The sequence below is a fragment of the Carcharodon carcharias genome, chromosome 19 (genome assembly GCF_017639515.1).
Source record: "Carcharodon carcharias isolate sCarCar2 chromosome 19, sCarCar2.pri, whole genome shotgun sequence".
Taxonomy (NCBI): Eukaryota; Metazoa; Chordata; class Chondrichthyes; order Lamniformes; family Lamnidae; genus Carcharodon; species Carcharodon carcharias.
The window spans coordinates 22839578-22856548 of NC_054485.1; the positions used below are offsets into that span (position 1 = coordinate 22839578).

At 47.8% G+C, this 16971-nt stretch overlaps 1 protein-coding gene across 1 annotated transcript in view; it reads right to left on the bottom strand.

Moving 5' to 3' along the window:
* Positions 1-5927: 5927 nt before the first annotated feature.
* Positions 5928-16971, bottom strand: part of LOC121291085 (exostosin-1-like) — a 288167-nt gene continuing 277123 nt past the window's right edge. The window contains exon 11 of the mRNA XM_041212120.1: positions 5928-7049. Coding sequence (XP_041068054.1) covers positions 6864-7049 — 186 coding nt within the window. The 3' untranslated portion in view covers positions 5928-6863. The remainder of the gene's footprint in view (positions 7050-16971) is intronic.

Sequence of the window (16971 nt, forward strand, 5' to 3'; positions counted from 1 at the left end):
CGGGATGTCTGGGGAGGGATGGAGCGGGATGTCCGGGGAGGGATGGAGCGGGATGTCTGGGGAGGGATGGAGCGGAATGTCTGGGGAGGGATGGAGCGGGATGTCTGGGGAGGGATGGAGCGGGATGTCCGAGGAGGGATGGAGCGGGATGTCCGAGGAGGGATGGAGCGGGATGTCCGAGGAGGGATGGAGCGGGATGTCCGAGGAGGGATGGAGCGGGATGTCCGAGGAGGGATGGAGCGGGATGTCCGAGGAGGGATGGAGCGGGATGTCCGAGGAGGGATGGAGCGGAATGTCTGGGGAGGGATGGAGCGGGATGTCCAGGGAGGGATGGAGCGGAATGTCTGGGGAGGGACGGAGCGGGATGTCCGAGGAGGGATGGAGCAGAATGTCTGGGGAGGGATGGAGCGGGATGTCCGGGGAGGGATGGAGCGGGATGTCCGGGGAGGGATGGAGCGGAATGTCTGGGGAGGGATGGAGCGGGATGTCCGGGGAGGGATGGAGCGGAATGTCTGGGGAGGGATGGAGCGGGATGTCCAGGGAGGGATGGAGCGGAATGTCCGGGGAGGGATGGAGCGGGATGTCCGGGGAGGGATGGAGCGGGATGTCCGAGGAGGGTCGGAGCGGGATGTCTGGGGAGGGACGGAGCGGGATGTCTGGGGAGGGATGGAGCGGGATGTCTGGGGAGGGATGGAGCGGAATGTCTGGGGAGGGATGGAGCGGAATGTCTGGGGAGGGATGGAGCGGAATGTCCGGGGAGGGATGGAGCGGGATGTCCGGGGAGGGATGGAGCGGGATGTCCGAGGAGGGTCGGAGCGGGATGTCTGGGGAGGGACGGAGCGGGATGTCCGGGGAGGGATGGAGCGGGATGTCCGAGGAGGGTCGGAGCGGGATGTCTGGGGAGGGATGGAGCGGGATGTCCGGGGAGGGATGGAGCGGGATGTCCGGGGAGGGTCGGAGCGGGATGTCTGGGAAGGGATGGAGCGGGATGTCTGGGAAGGGATGGAGCGGGATGTCTGGGGAGGGATGGAGCGGGATGTCCGGGGAGGGATGGAGCGGGATGTCTGGGGAGGGATGGAGCGGGATGTCTGGGAAGGGATGGAGCGGAATGTCTGGGGAGGGATGGAGCGGGATGTCCGAGGAGGGATGGAGCGGGATGTCTGGGGAGGGATGGAGCGGGATGTCCGAGGAGGGATGGAGCGGGATGTCCGGGGAGGGATGGAGCGGGATGTCCGAGGAGGGATGGAGCGGGATGTCCGGGGAGGGTCGGAGTGGGATGTCCGAGGAGGGATGGAGCGGGATGTCTGGGGAGGGATGGAGCGGGATGTCCAGGGAGGGACGGAGCTGGATGTCCGGGGAGGGTCGGAGCGGGAAGTGTGGAGGGAGAATTTGTGAGCTCCTCATGGATGCACATGTAATGAGCTGAAGAGTGCAAGATTGTGTGTGATCAGTGCAGTGTCGCCGCCCCCCCCCGCCCCGCCGCACTAGAAATCCCTCCCTCTTCCATGCCCGTTGCCAAACCTCGACACCAGAATGGGAGATTCTGGCCAGCGTGTGCGAGTTTGTTTGCATGTAGGATTGAGAGATTGTGGCGGCTGTGTTGTCTGAATTTGCATTTGTTAGTTTTTATTACTCATTCATAGGATGTGGGCTTTGCTGGCTGGGCCAGCGTTTATTACCCATCACTAATTGCCCTTGAGAATGTGGTGATGAGTTGCCTTCTTGAACCGCTGCAGTACATGTGGTGTAGGTAAACCCACATTGTTAGGGAGGGAGTTCCAGGATTTTGACCCAGCGACAGTGAAGGAACGGCGAGATATTTCCAAGTCGGGATGGCTTGTGGCTTGGAGGGGTACATGCAGGTGGTGATGTTCTCATCTGTCTGCTGCCGTTGTCTGTCTAGATGGTAGCGGTTGTGGGTTTGGAAGGTGCTGTCTAAGGAGTCTTGGTGAGTTCCTGCAGTGCATCTAGTAGATGGTACACACTGCTGCTACTGTGCATTGGTAGTGGAGGGAGTGAATGTTTGTGTATGGGGTACCAATCAAGTGGGCTGCTTTGTTATGGATGGTGTTGAGCTTCTTAAGTGTAATAGGAGCTGCACTCACCCAGGCAAGTGGGGAGCATTCCATCACACTCCTGACTTGTGCCTTGTGGACAGACTTTGGGGAGTCAGGAGGCCAGTTACTCGTTGCAGGATTCCTAGTCTCCGACCTGCTATTGTAGGAACTTCTGCTCCTTGATGCCACACTCAGTCAAATGTGGCTTTGAAGTCAAGGGCAGCCACTCTCACCACACCTCTGGGATTCAACTCTTTTGCCCATGTTTGAACCAAGGCTGTAATGAGGTCAGGAGCTGAGTGGCCCTGGCGGAATACAAACTGAGCGTTTGTGAGCAGGTTATTTCTAACCAAGTACCACTTGATAGCACTGTTGATAACCCCTTCCATCACTTTACTGATGATCGGGAGTAGGCTGATGGGCCGGTAATTGGCCAGGCTCGATTTGTCCTGCTTTTTGTGGACAGACATGCCTGGGCAATTTTCCACATAGCCGGGTAGGTGCCAGTGCGGTAGCTGTACTAGAACAGCTTGGCTAGGGGCGCGGCAAGTTCTGGAGCACAAGTCTTCAGTACTATTGCTAAAATATTGTCACGGCCCATTGCCTTTGCACTATCCAGTGCCCTCAGCCATTTCTTGATAGCACGTGGAATGAATTGAATTTGCTGAAGACTGGCATCTGTGATGCTGGGGGAGGACCCCAGCTTCCTCCTCTTCAGAGGAGGCCGAGATGGATCATTCACTCGGCACTTCTGGCTGAATATTATTGCAAATGCTTCATCCTTATCTTTTGCACTGCTGTGCTGGGCTCCTCCATCATTCAGGATGGGGATATTTGTGGAGCCTCCTCCTCTAATGAGTTCTTCAATTTCCACCACCATTCACGATTGGATATGGCAGGACTGCAGACCTTAGATCTGATCATGGTCATGAGGTCACTTAGCTCTGTCTATCACATACTGCTTATGCTGATTGGCATGCAAGTAGCCCTGAGTGTAGTTTCACCAGGTTGACACTTTATTTTTAGGTATGCCTAGTGCTGGCCCTGGCATGGTCTCCTGCACTCTTCATTGAACCAGGGTTGATCCCCTGTATTGGTGGTAATGGTAATTTTGGGGGATGTGCTGGGCAATGAGGTTACAGATTGTGGTTGAGTACAATTCTGCTGCTGCTAATGACCCACAGCGCATGATGGAGGCCCAGTCTCACATTGCTAGAACTGTTCAAAATCTATCCCTTTTAACACGGCGGTAGTGCCACACAACACGATGGAGAGTATCCTCAATGTGAAGATGGGACTTTGTCTCCACAAGGACTGTGCGGTGATCACTCCTACCAATACTGTCATGGACAGATGCATCTGCGGCAGGCAGGTTGGTGAAGATATGGTCAAGTATGTTTTTCCCTCTTGTTGGTTCCTTCATCATCTGCCGCAATCCCAATCCAGCAGCTATGTCCTTTCGGACTCGGCCAGCTCCATCAGTACTGGTGCTACTGAGTCACCATTGGTGATGGACATTGATGTCCTCCACCCAGAGTACATTCTCTACCCTTGCTACCCTCAGCTTCCTACAAATGGTGTTCAACATGGAGGACTACTGATTCATCAGCTGAGGGGGGACGGTATGGGTAATCAGCAGGAAGTTTCCTTGCCTCTGTTTTTGACATGATGCCATGAGACTTCATTGGGCCCAAAGTCGATGTTGAGGACTCCCAGGGCAACTCTCTCCTGACTGTATACCACAGTGCCGCCAAATCTACTGGGTCTGTCCTGCCGGTGGGACAGGACATACCAAGGGATGGTGATTGTGCTATTTGGGACACTATCTGTAAGGTATGATTCCGTGAGTATGACTATGTCAGGCTGTTGCTTGACTAATTTGTGAGACAGCTCTCCCAATTTTAGATGTTAGTAAGGAGGACTTGGCAGGGTTGACAGGGCTGGCCGTTTCCATTTCTGGCGCCTAAGTCAATGCCAAGTGGTCTGTCCAGTTTCATTCCTTTTAGACTTCATAGCAGTTTGATACAACTGAGTGGCTTGCTGGGCCATTTCAGAGGGCATTTAAGAGTCAACCACATTGCTGTGGGTCTGGAGTCACATATGGGCCAGACCAGGTAAGGGTGGCAGATTTCCTTCCCTAAAGGACATTAATGAACCAGGTGGTTTTTGACAATCGACAATGGTTTCATGGTCATCATTAGATTCTTTATTTTAGACTTTTATTGAATTCAAATTTCACCATTGGCCATGGTGGGATTCGAACCCGAGACCCCAGAGCATTACCCTGGGTCACTGGATTAGGAGTCATTTGTTGGTATGTGTGAAGACTTGTATCTTTGTGTTTGTGTTAGTGGAGAATTATGCATATTGTGAGTGTATGCGTGAAGGACTATGAATTTGTGCATGGAGGATAGTGAGCATGTCCATGCAGGATTGAATATGTGTGCAAAGGATTGTAAGTGAATGCAATGGTGTCTGCGTGTGGAGAATTGTGAGGTGGATGAGTGTGAGAGCAGGACTGCAAATGTGTGCTGAGTATAGTTTTCCTAAGTATGCCTGAAAATGCTGCAAGTGATAGGTAGTTAGATGGAAATTTCTGAGGGATTCATCCCTGGTGCCTAGAGCATAATATTCCATTCCTTCATCCAAGGGGAGGGTAAAGTGATTGACTCTTAACTGCCTCTGAAATGGCCAAGCGTGCCACTCAGTTGTATTCAAGAAGATGGCAAAGCCAATTAGGGATGGTAATAAATGCTGGCCTTGGCAGCAACATCCATACCCCATGAATGAAAAAAAATGAGCAGTTCTTGCATGGTCCCCTGCTGACCAAGAGTTTGTAATTGTATAAATGCAGCCTCAGGCATTTTGTGCTGTAAATTGTGGCTTGTCCACCTGCCCTGTCAATATTACTCATCCTAAAGATGGGTATTGGGCAGTGAGTGTCCTTTTCTCCCCCTTATTCATTCATGGGATGTGGGCATCAGTGGCTAGGCCAGCATTTATTGCCCATCTCTAAATGCCTTTGTTCAGAAGGGATTTAAGAATCAACCACATTGCTGTGGGTCTGGAGTTACATGTAGGCCAGACCAGGTAAGAACTGCAGATTTCCTTTCCTAAAGGTTATTAGTGAACCAGATAGGTTTTTACAACAATTGGTAATAGTTTTATTGTGGTCATCAGCCTTTCAATTCCAGATTTTTATTGAATTCAAATTTCACCATCTGCCATGATGGGATTCAAATATGGGTCTCCAGGGCATTACCCTGGGTCTCTGGAATACAAGTCCAGTAACAATACTACTATGCCACCACCTCCCCCAGCTCAAATGAAAGCAATTGCTCTAGCAATCCCCAAGCAACAGCTGAAGAGTGTAATTCAGTTGTTGGCCTTGAACTTACACTGCCCAAATATTATTGTATGAACGCTCAACGTATTATGTATCTTTGCTATTTTAAACAGCATTAACCGTTTTATTTTTAATTAAATAAATTCAGCTGAAACAGTGGACAACGTAATCCCACATGAGCACATTAAGTGTTCAATATACTTAATTCACACAAAGGAATTTCAAAGAAGTTATGTTTTTCTCTTACAAGGCTAATTGGCCATATTATGTAATTGGCAAAAAAACCAGGGTAGAGATGTGATTTCTTTCTACACAGCGAGTTGTAATGACCTGGAATGCACTGCCTCAAAAGGTGGTTAAAGCACATTCAATATTAACTTTCAAAAGTGTGTTTGATATATATACTTGAAGGAGGAAATAATTGCAGAGCTATGGGGAAATGGGACCTATTGGATAGGTCCCATTTAAAGAGCCAGCAGTGTTATGATGGGCCGAATGGACACCTTCTGGGCTGTATGAATCTAAGGCTGTTTGTTCCTGAGGTAGATTGGAAAGGCCTCTGCTATATTATTCAATGCAATGCGACACCATTGGACAAAATGTAATTTAATACAACATAATCCTGTGGGCAACAACATGCATCTTTCATTTTGAGCCACATTGTTTTTTTTAAAACAGTGAACAATTTGCCATTAAAACCAACTCACTGAACCTTCATGCAAACTGGTGTGTGCTAGACAAACCGTGATATGATCAGAGCAGGGGAGCTTCTTCAAGCTTCTTTCTCTTAAACCATCTATATCCAACAACACAGGTCCAGAACGAAGACTCCTGCGTATGGGAATCTTATTCAGGCCCTGGTACCCACCTGTTGACACCCAATTTTTATACCAGTTGATTGTTACAGGTTTCTTAGGTTGACAACAAAAAGAATGCAATCTTGAATATTGTGTGTTAAGCCAGTTTCCTCATTTACCCTGGAGGACCCTGTAAAATCCATAGCATGACTGGATTATGGTCCTTTTACGGTACACGCCTACAAACAACTAACACACAGTCTTTCATAAAAAGTAAGTTATAATATAAGCAACCGAGAAGAACTGGTTCACTTTATTAGAATTAGCATAAGCACAGCCTTATGATGTGAACTTACTGTATAAACAGTTCTGGGAGAGTATGGGCCACCTCTCTGAACCTCTTCCAAACCGCCCCAGTTAACAGATAGATCATGTTTCTATTAGTTCCACATGGATTGTGTTGTAGTAAATAACAGTGATTTAAAAAATAAAGTCAGTTGGCCTCTTTTTTTAGGCTTTGCGGAAGATTGTCTAGAAGATTTAAGGAGAGCCTGCAGAGCCTTGATCTGTTCTTACTTGTCTTGTGTTCTTCAGAGAAGACTTTTGACCCTGTGAGGTCCCTTGGCCAGGCCTACAGAGAGTGATCGTTCAGAGCCTTCACCTTCAAGGTCTCTCGATATCGCGGTACTTTTTCCGAAGTATGGAGACTTGATCCTTGAACAGGACGGGGTCAAGGCGTAGCTGTGATTGTACGAGGGGCATGTAGCCAAACCAGCTGGCAAATGTGTTAATGCAGTTCTGTCTCTGTGTGAAATGATCTGGATTGGCCCAGAGAGTGCTCTTTGACCCCTGTGTGATCAGGAAAGAAACAACCAAGTCAGAATCGGAAAGTCATTCAGCTAAGAAAAACCCTCTGCTTTGTCTCGGAGTCATACAACAAAAATCTGCATTTATATACTCATTTAAGGTCCAGTTTTAAATCAAGCAACACTCCAGGATTGCCCTAGAGTTTCCAAGAATGAAGGGTTAATCTCCAACACATGACACTGAGCAAACACAGGAGAAAAGAAAACCAAAGGGATGTGAAAACAAACATGATTTCCCCCCTTTTTTGACCATTTATGTCAATCAGTGGTAAAATATATTGGTGCAAGCAGATGGCAAAAAAGGGTGTCTTACAGGATGGCTGAGGGTGGGATGGGAGGGCGGTGTTGGGTGTTGTGGTTGTCAACACAGTTGGCTATGTTGGTTGGGAGGGGCTTGGATGGGAGGTAGGAAGAAATGCTCCGTTTCTGAGTTCGGGAAATGAAACAGTAACAGACCAAAGATCCCCATTTTATCTTCCACAAGGGCAGGAGCGCACATACAGATGTCATCCCTCCTTAAAGATGGTAAAAAGATAGAGTTCATCTTGTGACTCAGTGACCAACAACATAGGACATCCATTAATATGTGGCTGAATATAGTGGACACCAGTACTCCTGGCCAGAATGGAGGTGATTGAATGGGGGTGAACCCTCATCAATCATGCCTGGAGATTGCACTGCTGTGACTGGGATTGATTTTATGCATTTAATTTATATTATGTGAATATTCTCCACTCACTGCATTTTACTGGAGAAATTACTTTGCTTTTATCAGGAAATGTTGTTGTAGTTTTGGTCATGAACTCTGCTTCCTCTAGTTCATAGAAACACTTTTTAAAACAGGCTGTGAAGACCATTCATTTGATTCACTACTGGATCATAGTAACTCTAATTTACCAAAAAAAAACTGCAGATGCTGAAAACCTGAATCAAAACACAGAAAATGCTGGAAACATTTAGCAGGTCACTCAGCATCTGTGGAGGGAACAGGTGCTAGAAAAATAATGGCGTGTTAGCAATGCACGCCATTGTTAATGCTGGTATTATCCAGCAAATTCAAAGTGATTAAAAGAAATGGTACAGGTTGAGAATGTCCAGAACTTGCTTGCCGCTCCCCTGTTTGCTTCATGCAAGCGAAATCTCATCTTTAGCCTCCCTATTAATTTTAAGAGCTTGAGTATTGCTGAAAAAGAGACATGCTGTCAAAGCTTTTCATCTTGCACTCATCAGGACAGATTCACAAGAATACCAAATTTCAAAGGACACCACAATTTATACTGCATGAGAGGGGAGTGCTCATTGGTTGGCAAGTAGCCTCTGACCCTCACTGCTGTTTTCAGTTTGCACTTCCAACCAGGTTATAGGGCAATTCTAATCGAGCAGAAGGGTGCAGAAGAGACATCTCTCGCCACTTGGTGCCTTATCCCGCATATTTTGGCCCAAAGTTGTTTTGGAGTTTCTAATTAGCCAGTAGCGTCAAAGCAGGCATACGATTGTGTTCCTGTACAGCACATTCAAGCACCACACTGCTGAGAAATAATAGGCCCAATGCAATAGCAACTGATTCAAAACAGGTAGTGCTTAAATGAAATTCTATGACTAGGCAGCTACATCATAGCAAATATTTGTCGTATTGAATAAATTCCGCTGTACGGATCCAAGCTGTTAATGCTAAGGGCACAGGTTTTTGGAATTCATTTACTTTAGTCATTACTAGAATTACAGCCCCTAAATTATTCAGCAGGAGTTAATCAATAATATATCAACAACAAGGGACGGTAGGTTGATTACTAAACCTTCCGTCCACAGTGGGCACATCATTGATTGCTTCATGTCAGTGTTAGTTCAACCCATGAATGATGGTGTCTAAATCTCACAAGTCTGCCTACCCAATCGAACCAGAAATCAATCCCGCTTCCAGCTGCAAAGGGAATAGAATGAATGAGCAAATACCGCCTTGAAAACTGATTCCATCCACTTGATCTCACCAGAGAATGCTAGTGGTGAAATGCTGAACCTTTAAAGTGGCAATGCTGAGTGGTCTGTCATACTGCTGGTTAGGATGCAAGAGAAGGCTTGCCTAGGAATGTAAACCCGCTCTCGCCTTCATTCCCTCTCACCATTGCAATTTTTCCAATTGAAAATCACAGGTCACAGGCCATAGAAGATCATAGAACAGTACAGCACAGAAGGAGGCTATTTCCCATCGAGTTGGCGCTGCCTCTTTCGATGAGCAATCTGGTTAGTCCTACTCACTTGCTCTTTCCCTCCATCCCTGCAATTTATTCCTCCTTCAAGTATTTATCCAATTCCATTTTGAAAGCCACTATTGAAACCACCACCCTATCAGGCAGTGCACTTCCAATCAGTCATCAGAAAAGGAACTTTTCTGGGAACTTTTACCGGAGAGGTCAGATAGAGCCTCCATTTAATGTCTCATCTTGAAAGATGGCACCTCGGAGACTGTGGCGCTCCCTCAGCACGACATGGGAGTGTCAGCTTAGATTGTGTGCTCAGGCCTCTGGAGTGAGGATTTGAACCTACGACCTTGGGGAAGGTGCTGGTCACTGAGCCAGAGCTGACATCAGGATCAGCAGGCACTTGACAGGCAGGGACTCCCAAGTGAGGAGGGCACTTACTTAGGCTAGGATTTTCTGGCCCTGCCAACAGCAGGCATCATTGGGGTGGGACTGGAAAATTTGGAGAACCTTTGCAGCTCTCCAAATTTACCCTTCCTGCCTGCAACAATGCACACCCAGTAGCTGGGCTGGAAAATCCCAGCCTCAGGCTCTACCTGTAAATCCTCAGATTGCCCATGGATCCCTGTAGACCTTGTGATCAAGAAAGGCTCTGTGTCTCACCATTTTTCTGGGCTTGACTGTGCAGCCGTTCTAAATGAGAAACGAGACAGGAGGACAGCAAAGCACTCCCTAGATTCATTGTCATGGCATCATCTGGCTCCCGCCTACAGTGGGCACAAGGCCCAGCTCCATCTGCTCCCCCTTTCAACCCAAGGTTGGCTCCAGAAATCCTATTGCGGTGTTTCTTTTAAAATTAATTCTCAGGATGTTGGGGCCACTGGCAAGATTGGCATTTATTGCCCATCCCTTGGTTGCCTGAAGATGGTGGTGGCCTTCTTCCTAAACCACAGCAGTTTGTGCTCAACCCTCCGTATCTCTATAATGTCCTCAAGCTCTACAACCCTCCAAGATCTCTGTGATTGCCCGATTCTGGCCTCTTGTGCATCCCCGATTTTCATTGTTCCACTAGTGGCGGCCATGTTTGAAGCTACCTCCTGGGTCCTGGACTCTGGTATTTTCTCCCTAAAGCTTTCGTCCTCTCTACTTCTCTCTCCTCTTTTAAGTCACTTTCTAAAACAGGGGTGGGGTGCCTTTTTCTTATTACGGGCCATTCACACATAGACAAATCAGTCACGGGCCACACCCACACATAAAAATCTATTTAATTTCATTTTTTTTAGAGGGAATACAGAAATGTTCAGCTCACTCGCTGTTTTAATGCGATGGCTGAATTTAAATATGATATTGTTAAATATTATTATAGCAATTTAGCTGACGCTTTTATCCAAAACAAACCTGTAACGATGATGATAAGTGCTATTTTGAAGGCGTGACTGTCATAGGTCTATACTTTTAGATACCTTGCTGTGGGGCTGGATGAAATTGAGCAACGGGCTGGATCTGGCCCACAGGCCGTAGATTCCCCACTCCTGCCCTACAATCTGCCTCATCAACTGTCCTAATATCTCCTCATTTGGTTTGGCACCATATTTTGTTTGATAACTCTACCGTGAAGTGCTTAAGGAGCTTTTTTGCTATGTTAAAAGTGTTACATAAATGCAAGTTGGTGTTATTTTAGTAGAGAAGGGGCTCTTGCAATGCTGTGAGGTATCCTAGGTAGCGGTTTGAACCATTAGGCCAACTACGTTGCTGTGGGATTGAAGTCACATATCGTCCAGACCAGATAAGGATGGCAAATTTATCCCCCTAAAAGGACATCAGAAAACCAGCTGGGTTTTAATGACACATCAACAGCTTCATGGCCGCTTTTTATATCCTAATTTTCTTTTTAAAGTAAGTTTAAGTTCTCAAACTACCGCAATGGGATTTGAACGTGTTCTCTGGATTACTAGTCCAGCCAAACATCCATTTCACCACCCCGACAAGTGTTAACGGGAGTGAGACCTCAGTGAACAGGAAAATCAACCTTATCTTAAAATGACATCTGGGAAAGCCCTCAGGTTAATTGTGTGGGAAAGTTTTCAATACGTCTTGATGTGGATTCAAGACATCTCACGAAGAGCAGTGACATCTGGATTCCAGCTGTTCTGTTTATAAAATTGACTCTGAGTGTTACAAGGGTATTAAATGGTACTGGAAGTAGGGATGAGCAGTATCCTTGAAATGGAAGCTGGGTGGGATCGAATGGGGACGTGGAGTAGGGAAAAAGAGCTTATATTTTGTTCATGAAAATGTGGGCATCACTGACTGGGCCAGCATTTATTGCCCATCCCTAATTGCCCTTGAGAAGGTGGTGGTGAGCTGCCTTCTTGAACTGTTGCAGTCCATGTGGTGTAAGTACACCCACAGTGCTGTTAAGGAGGGAGTTCCAGGATTTTGACTCAGCGATTCTGAATTGCATTTATATAGCATCTCTGATGACCTTAGGATGTCCCAAAAATGCTACACAGCCAGTGAAATCCTTTTGAAGTACTGTGGTAATGCAGCAGAGACTAGGAATCGCTAGGAGTCGTGCGATGAGTAACTCACCTCCTGACTCCCCAAAACCTGTTCACCGTCTATAAGGCATAAGTCAGGAGTGTGATGGAATACTCCCCTCTTGCCTGGATTAGTGCAGCTCCCACAACACTCAAGAAGCTTGACACCATCCAGGACAAAGCAGCCCCGCTTGATTGGCACCACATCCACAAACATTCACTCCCATCACCGACGCACAGTAGCAGCAGTGTGTACCATCTACAAGATGCACTGCAGGAGTTCACCAAGGCTCCTTCAACAGCACCTTCCAAACCTACAACCACTACCATCTAGAAGGACAAGGGCAGCAGACAGATGGAAACACCACCACCTGCAAGTTCCCCTCCAAGTCACTCACTATCCTGACTCGGAAATATATCGGCTGTTCCTTCACTGTCGCTGGGTCAAAATCCTGGAACTCCCTCCCTAACAGCACTGCGGGTGTACCTACACCACATGGACTGCAGCGGTTCAAGAAGGCAGCTCACCACCATCTTCTCAAGGGCAACTAGGAATGGGCAATAAATGCTGGCCCAGCCAGCGAAGCCCACATCCCACGAATGAATAAAAGAAAAAAAAAATCAATTTGTGCCCAACAAACTCCCAACTTAGCAATGTTATAATGACCAGATAACCTGTTTTAATGATACTGTTTGAGGGATAAATATTGGCCAGGGCGCTGGGTATAACTCCCCTGCTCTTCCTCAAAATATTGCTGTGGGATCTTTTAAGTCCACTTTAGAGGACAGTTGTTTAGACACTTTAGGGGCCTTGGTTTAAAGTCTCATCTGAAAGGCAGAATCTCTGACAGTGCAGCATTCCCTCAGTACTGTGCTGGAATGCCAGCCGAGATCATCTGCTCAAGTCTTTGGAGTGGAACTTGCACCCTTGCCCTTGAGACTCAGTAGCGAGAGAGCTATCTACTAAATTAAGGCTCTTGCAATAAACAACTGTAAGGCGGTGCTGGATCCAGATGGGCGGGTGGGAGGGTGGGGCGTGGGGGGTGGGGGTACTATAACTTTGCTGGGAGAACAACTGAAACCCTGGGAGGAATCTTCTGCTCAGGTGTAGAAACTCGGTGGCGCGACTGGAAGTGAGTGGGCGGGACGGCTTTTCTTGCACGATTACACAGTGGTCAGCTAATTAGAAATGCACGGATTCTTCCAGCTGCAGTAGGCATGAAGTCGACGCCCCAGCCATTACCTCATAGGGTTTAAAGGGCACCCAGACAGGCATTCATTCCCTGCAATTTAGGCTGGCTGGACATCTGTCGTTTTGGTTTTGCAGCTGCAGATATCCTCCCTTCACCTGCCGCCCAATCCCCCCACATTTTGGATTCCCTCACTCACCCCACACCCATGTGGAAAGTCAGACCGTTGACAGAGAAGGGCCCCACAGTTCAGCGATGTCTTGCTGCAGGGCCTCCTCTAGGCTGTCCGGGAAAGGCGGCAGGTCCTGATTCCCAGGGATGACAGCAGATGACCCTCCTGTCTGAGCAAGGTGGCCTGGGTGGAGGTGACGGCGTACGTCAGTAGTTGTGGGGCCCACAATGTACCATGAGTGCAGTGCAAAAAGAGGATGAACGACCTGCGTGCAGCTGCAAGGGTAAGTGACACTTAGCTTTCATATAAACTGGCACTCAAAAGGGTAACAGTGAATGCAGATGTGCGAGTGCGGAGGGATGCCAGACAAAAGTTAGGGTTGCATACCTCAGCACCAATTGGGAAAAGTGGACTGAGTGTAGGAGTCACTTCATGCTCTAGAAGGTGTACCAGCTGCAGGATAGTGTATGTGGAACACTTAGTAAAGTGGGCACAGGACGACACATGTCAAAGGCATGTCTGCTCCTGTACCGGTTATGGATCATTTAGGATAACACGCAATTCCTCTGTTTGTCTGCAGGAGGAGTGAGCTCACAACTGGTGTGGGTGAGAGAAGGCTGGAGGAGCAGTCCCTGACCTCAGACTCCTCACTCTGGCTGAGGGGGAGGGCGCAGAGCTGGCAGACGAGGACCCTGGCCGAGAGTGCACTGATGGAGAGGCTGGAGTTTCCACAGAGTCCAGTGGGGATGCCTCCGGTCTTGTACATGAAACTTAGGTGGGCAAAAGGTTTGTGCCTAACCATGAACTAATTCTTTCTTAGAAGCAAAATACTGCGGATGCCGGAAAAATATATTTTTAAATACATTTTTCTTTTCCCACCCATTTTTAAATTTATTTCGATCTATCATTTTATCTCCACCTTTTAGCCTATTTCGATCCCTTCCCCCCACCCCACCCCCACTAGGGCTATCTGTCACTTGCTCGCCCTTTCTACCCTTAATGTCACCATTAGCACATTCCTTAGATAATATCACCACCATCATCACCCCTTTGTCCTTTTGTCTATGACATCTTTTGGCAATTTCTTTGCCTCCACCTATCACTGGCCCCCTATCCAGCTTCACCTGTCCCACCCCCCTTAAAGAGCTTAAATTTCACCACATTTCTATTTTTACTTAGTTCTTATGAAGAGTCACACGGACTCGAAACGTTAACTGTGTTCCTCTCCACAGATGCTGTCAGACCTGCTGAGTTTTTCCAGGTATTTTTTGTTTTTGTTTCGGATTCTTCCTGTTCTCCATTGCAGATTCTGGAACCAAGGCCAAGACAAAGGGGCAGAGAGGGCCTACCTCAGCATCACCTCCGCACCCCCTAGCTTTGATGCTGAATCCTCAGAAGAAGCACCGTCACGACATTCCCCTGCACCCTCCACCAGCACAAAGACATTGGCCTCAGTGGGTTCACATTCTGGATTAGGCTCGGGGTCACAATCTGGTGAGCACATCACTGACACCTGCTCGCAGCTGATGGAGGATGTGATAGCTGAGGTCCCTGACATTCAGACAACTGCTGGAGACCAGCACTCGGCTATAAGAGACCTGATGGAGATGCAGTGACAGGCAGGGGAACATCAAGCAGAGATATCAGAGGCCATGCACAGATTTGAGCGATGCCTGGAGGAGCCCGACCACGTTTTGAAAACTGCCATAGCTCCGGCATGCGAGCGCTTGGTTTCCTCATGGAGAGGGTGGCAACTGCCTGGTTTGGGAGAATACTCAGTGGCTGCTGGGTATGTGCTTGGACTTGCATTCCATTGCTCCATCAGCATGGGTGCAATGCAACAATGACCAGGCGACAGGGGGAATGAATCACCTTGACCTCCTTCCAGATGCCCCATCTCCTCAAAGAGTCAGGGAGGCGCACCGACAGGGAGGAGAAGTGCCAGCCAAGCACCTCAGGGGGTTTAATCCAAGGACAGTCAAAGGGTGCCCGGCCTCTCCACCTCCCCTCTGCCAGTGACCCCATCGCCTCCTGCAGGTCAGGCTGAGGAGGCTGTACCTGCACCTGTGCAGAAGACCCTCAGCAGGTTGGCGCCCTCCAGGCCTCGGACCACCAGAGGATGGCCACACGGTCATCTCAGGCAACAGGTAATAGCAACCAGCAGGCTGCCTCCATCTCAGCTGTGGATGTCAGGGCTGTGCCTAGGCTCAGGAATAGAACAAGATTAAGAAATCATAAGGTCACAAAGGTGGCACAGGTTCTAATCACTCTATATATGAAATACACTTGTAAATATATGTTTAATTGCACTTTATTCATGTATGTTGTATTTTCATTATGCTGCTAGATGCTGCAATGGTTACGTCCATTAAAATGCGTTGCACTTTGTTCCCAATCAGTCTTGGATGATTTGGGCCTTTGGATACACCACTTATTCTGTCACATTGTTGGTAGTGACATCTCTGAGTATCCTGAAGTGTGTAGGATTAAACTAGGGCATCGTTTGCCAAGTTGTGACCTTGGAATGCATCTGGCAAAAAGCTAGGTAGTGTCCACCTGCTTACCATCCCTCTGAGGCTGGTGTCTGCAGCCAAGTCATTGCATATCTTGCTGGTGTCCACATGGCAGAGTGCTTTGCATGGCATTGCCCCCATTTGGAGAGTGTGTCAGTGAGACATGACTGTATTTCTGCCAAATTAAGAATCCACGTGTCTTCCAATGTAGCATGCAAATGGGCATGTGTGTGCCAAGGGGCAGCAGCATTTTTCATTCCAGCTGGGGAGGTGGTGCTGTAGTGATATTGTCACTGGACTAGTAATCTAGAGACCCAGGGTAATGCTCTGGGAGGTCCGCTTTAAAACCCACCATGGCAGATGGTGGAATGTGAATTCAATAAATATTTGGAATTAAAAATCTGATGATGACCATGAAACCATTGTTGAATACCATAAAAACCCATCTGGTTCACTAATTTCCTAGGGAAGGAAATCTGCTGTCCTTACCTGGTCTGGCCTACCTGTGATTCCTAATCTACAGCAATGTGGTTGACTTTTACATGCCCTCTGAAATGGCCTAGCAAGGCACTCAGTAGTATCAAACCACTAAAAACAAGCCAATAAGGAATGAAACCAGATGGACCACCCGGCATTGACTTAGGCACTGGAAATGATAACGGCAAACTCAGCCCCGTTGAACCTGCAAAGTCCTCCTTACTAACATCTGGGGGCTTGTGCCAAAATTGGGAGAGCTGTCTCACAGACTAGTTAAGCAACAGCCTGACACAGAGATAAAAACAAAAAAACTGCGGATGCTGGAAATCCAAAACAAAAACAGAATTACCTGGAAAAACTCAGCAGGTCTGGCAGAATCGGCAGAGAAGAAAAGAGTACAGCCTGACACAGTCATACTCACAGAACTCACCTTACAGATAATGTTCTAGACACTACCATCACCATCTCTGGGTATGTCCTGTCCCACCGGCAGGTCAGATCCAGCAGAGGTGACCATATCACCTTAAGATGTAGCAGCAGAAGTAGGCCATTCGGCCCATCAAGTCTGCTCTGCCATTCAATGAGATCATGGCTGATCTGATAACCTTCAACTCCACTTTCCTGCCTTTTCCCCATAACCCTTGATTCCTTTACTGATTAAAAATCTGTCCATCTCAGTCTTAATGACCCAGTCTCTACAGCCCTCTGCAGTAGAGAATTCCACAGACTCATTACCTTCTGAGAGAAGAAATTCCTCCTCAACTCTGTCCTAAAGAAGCGACCCCTTACTCTGAGATTATGCCTTCTGGTCCTAG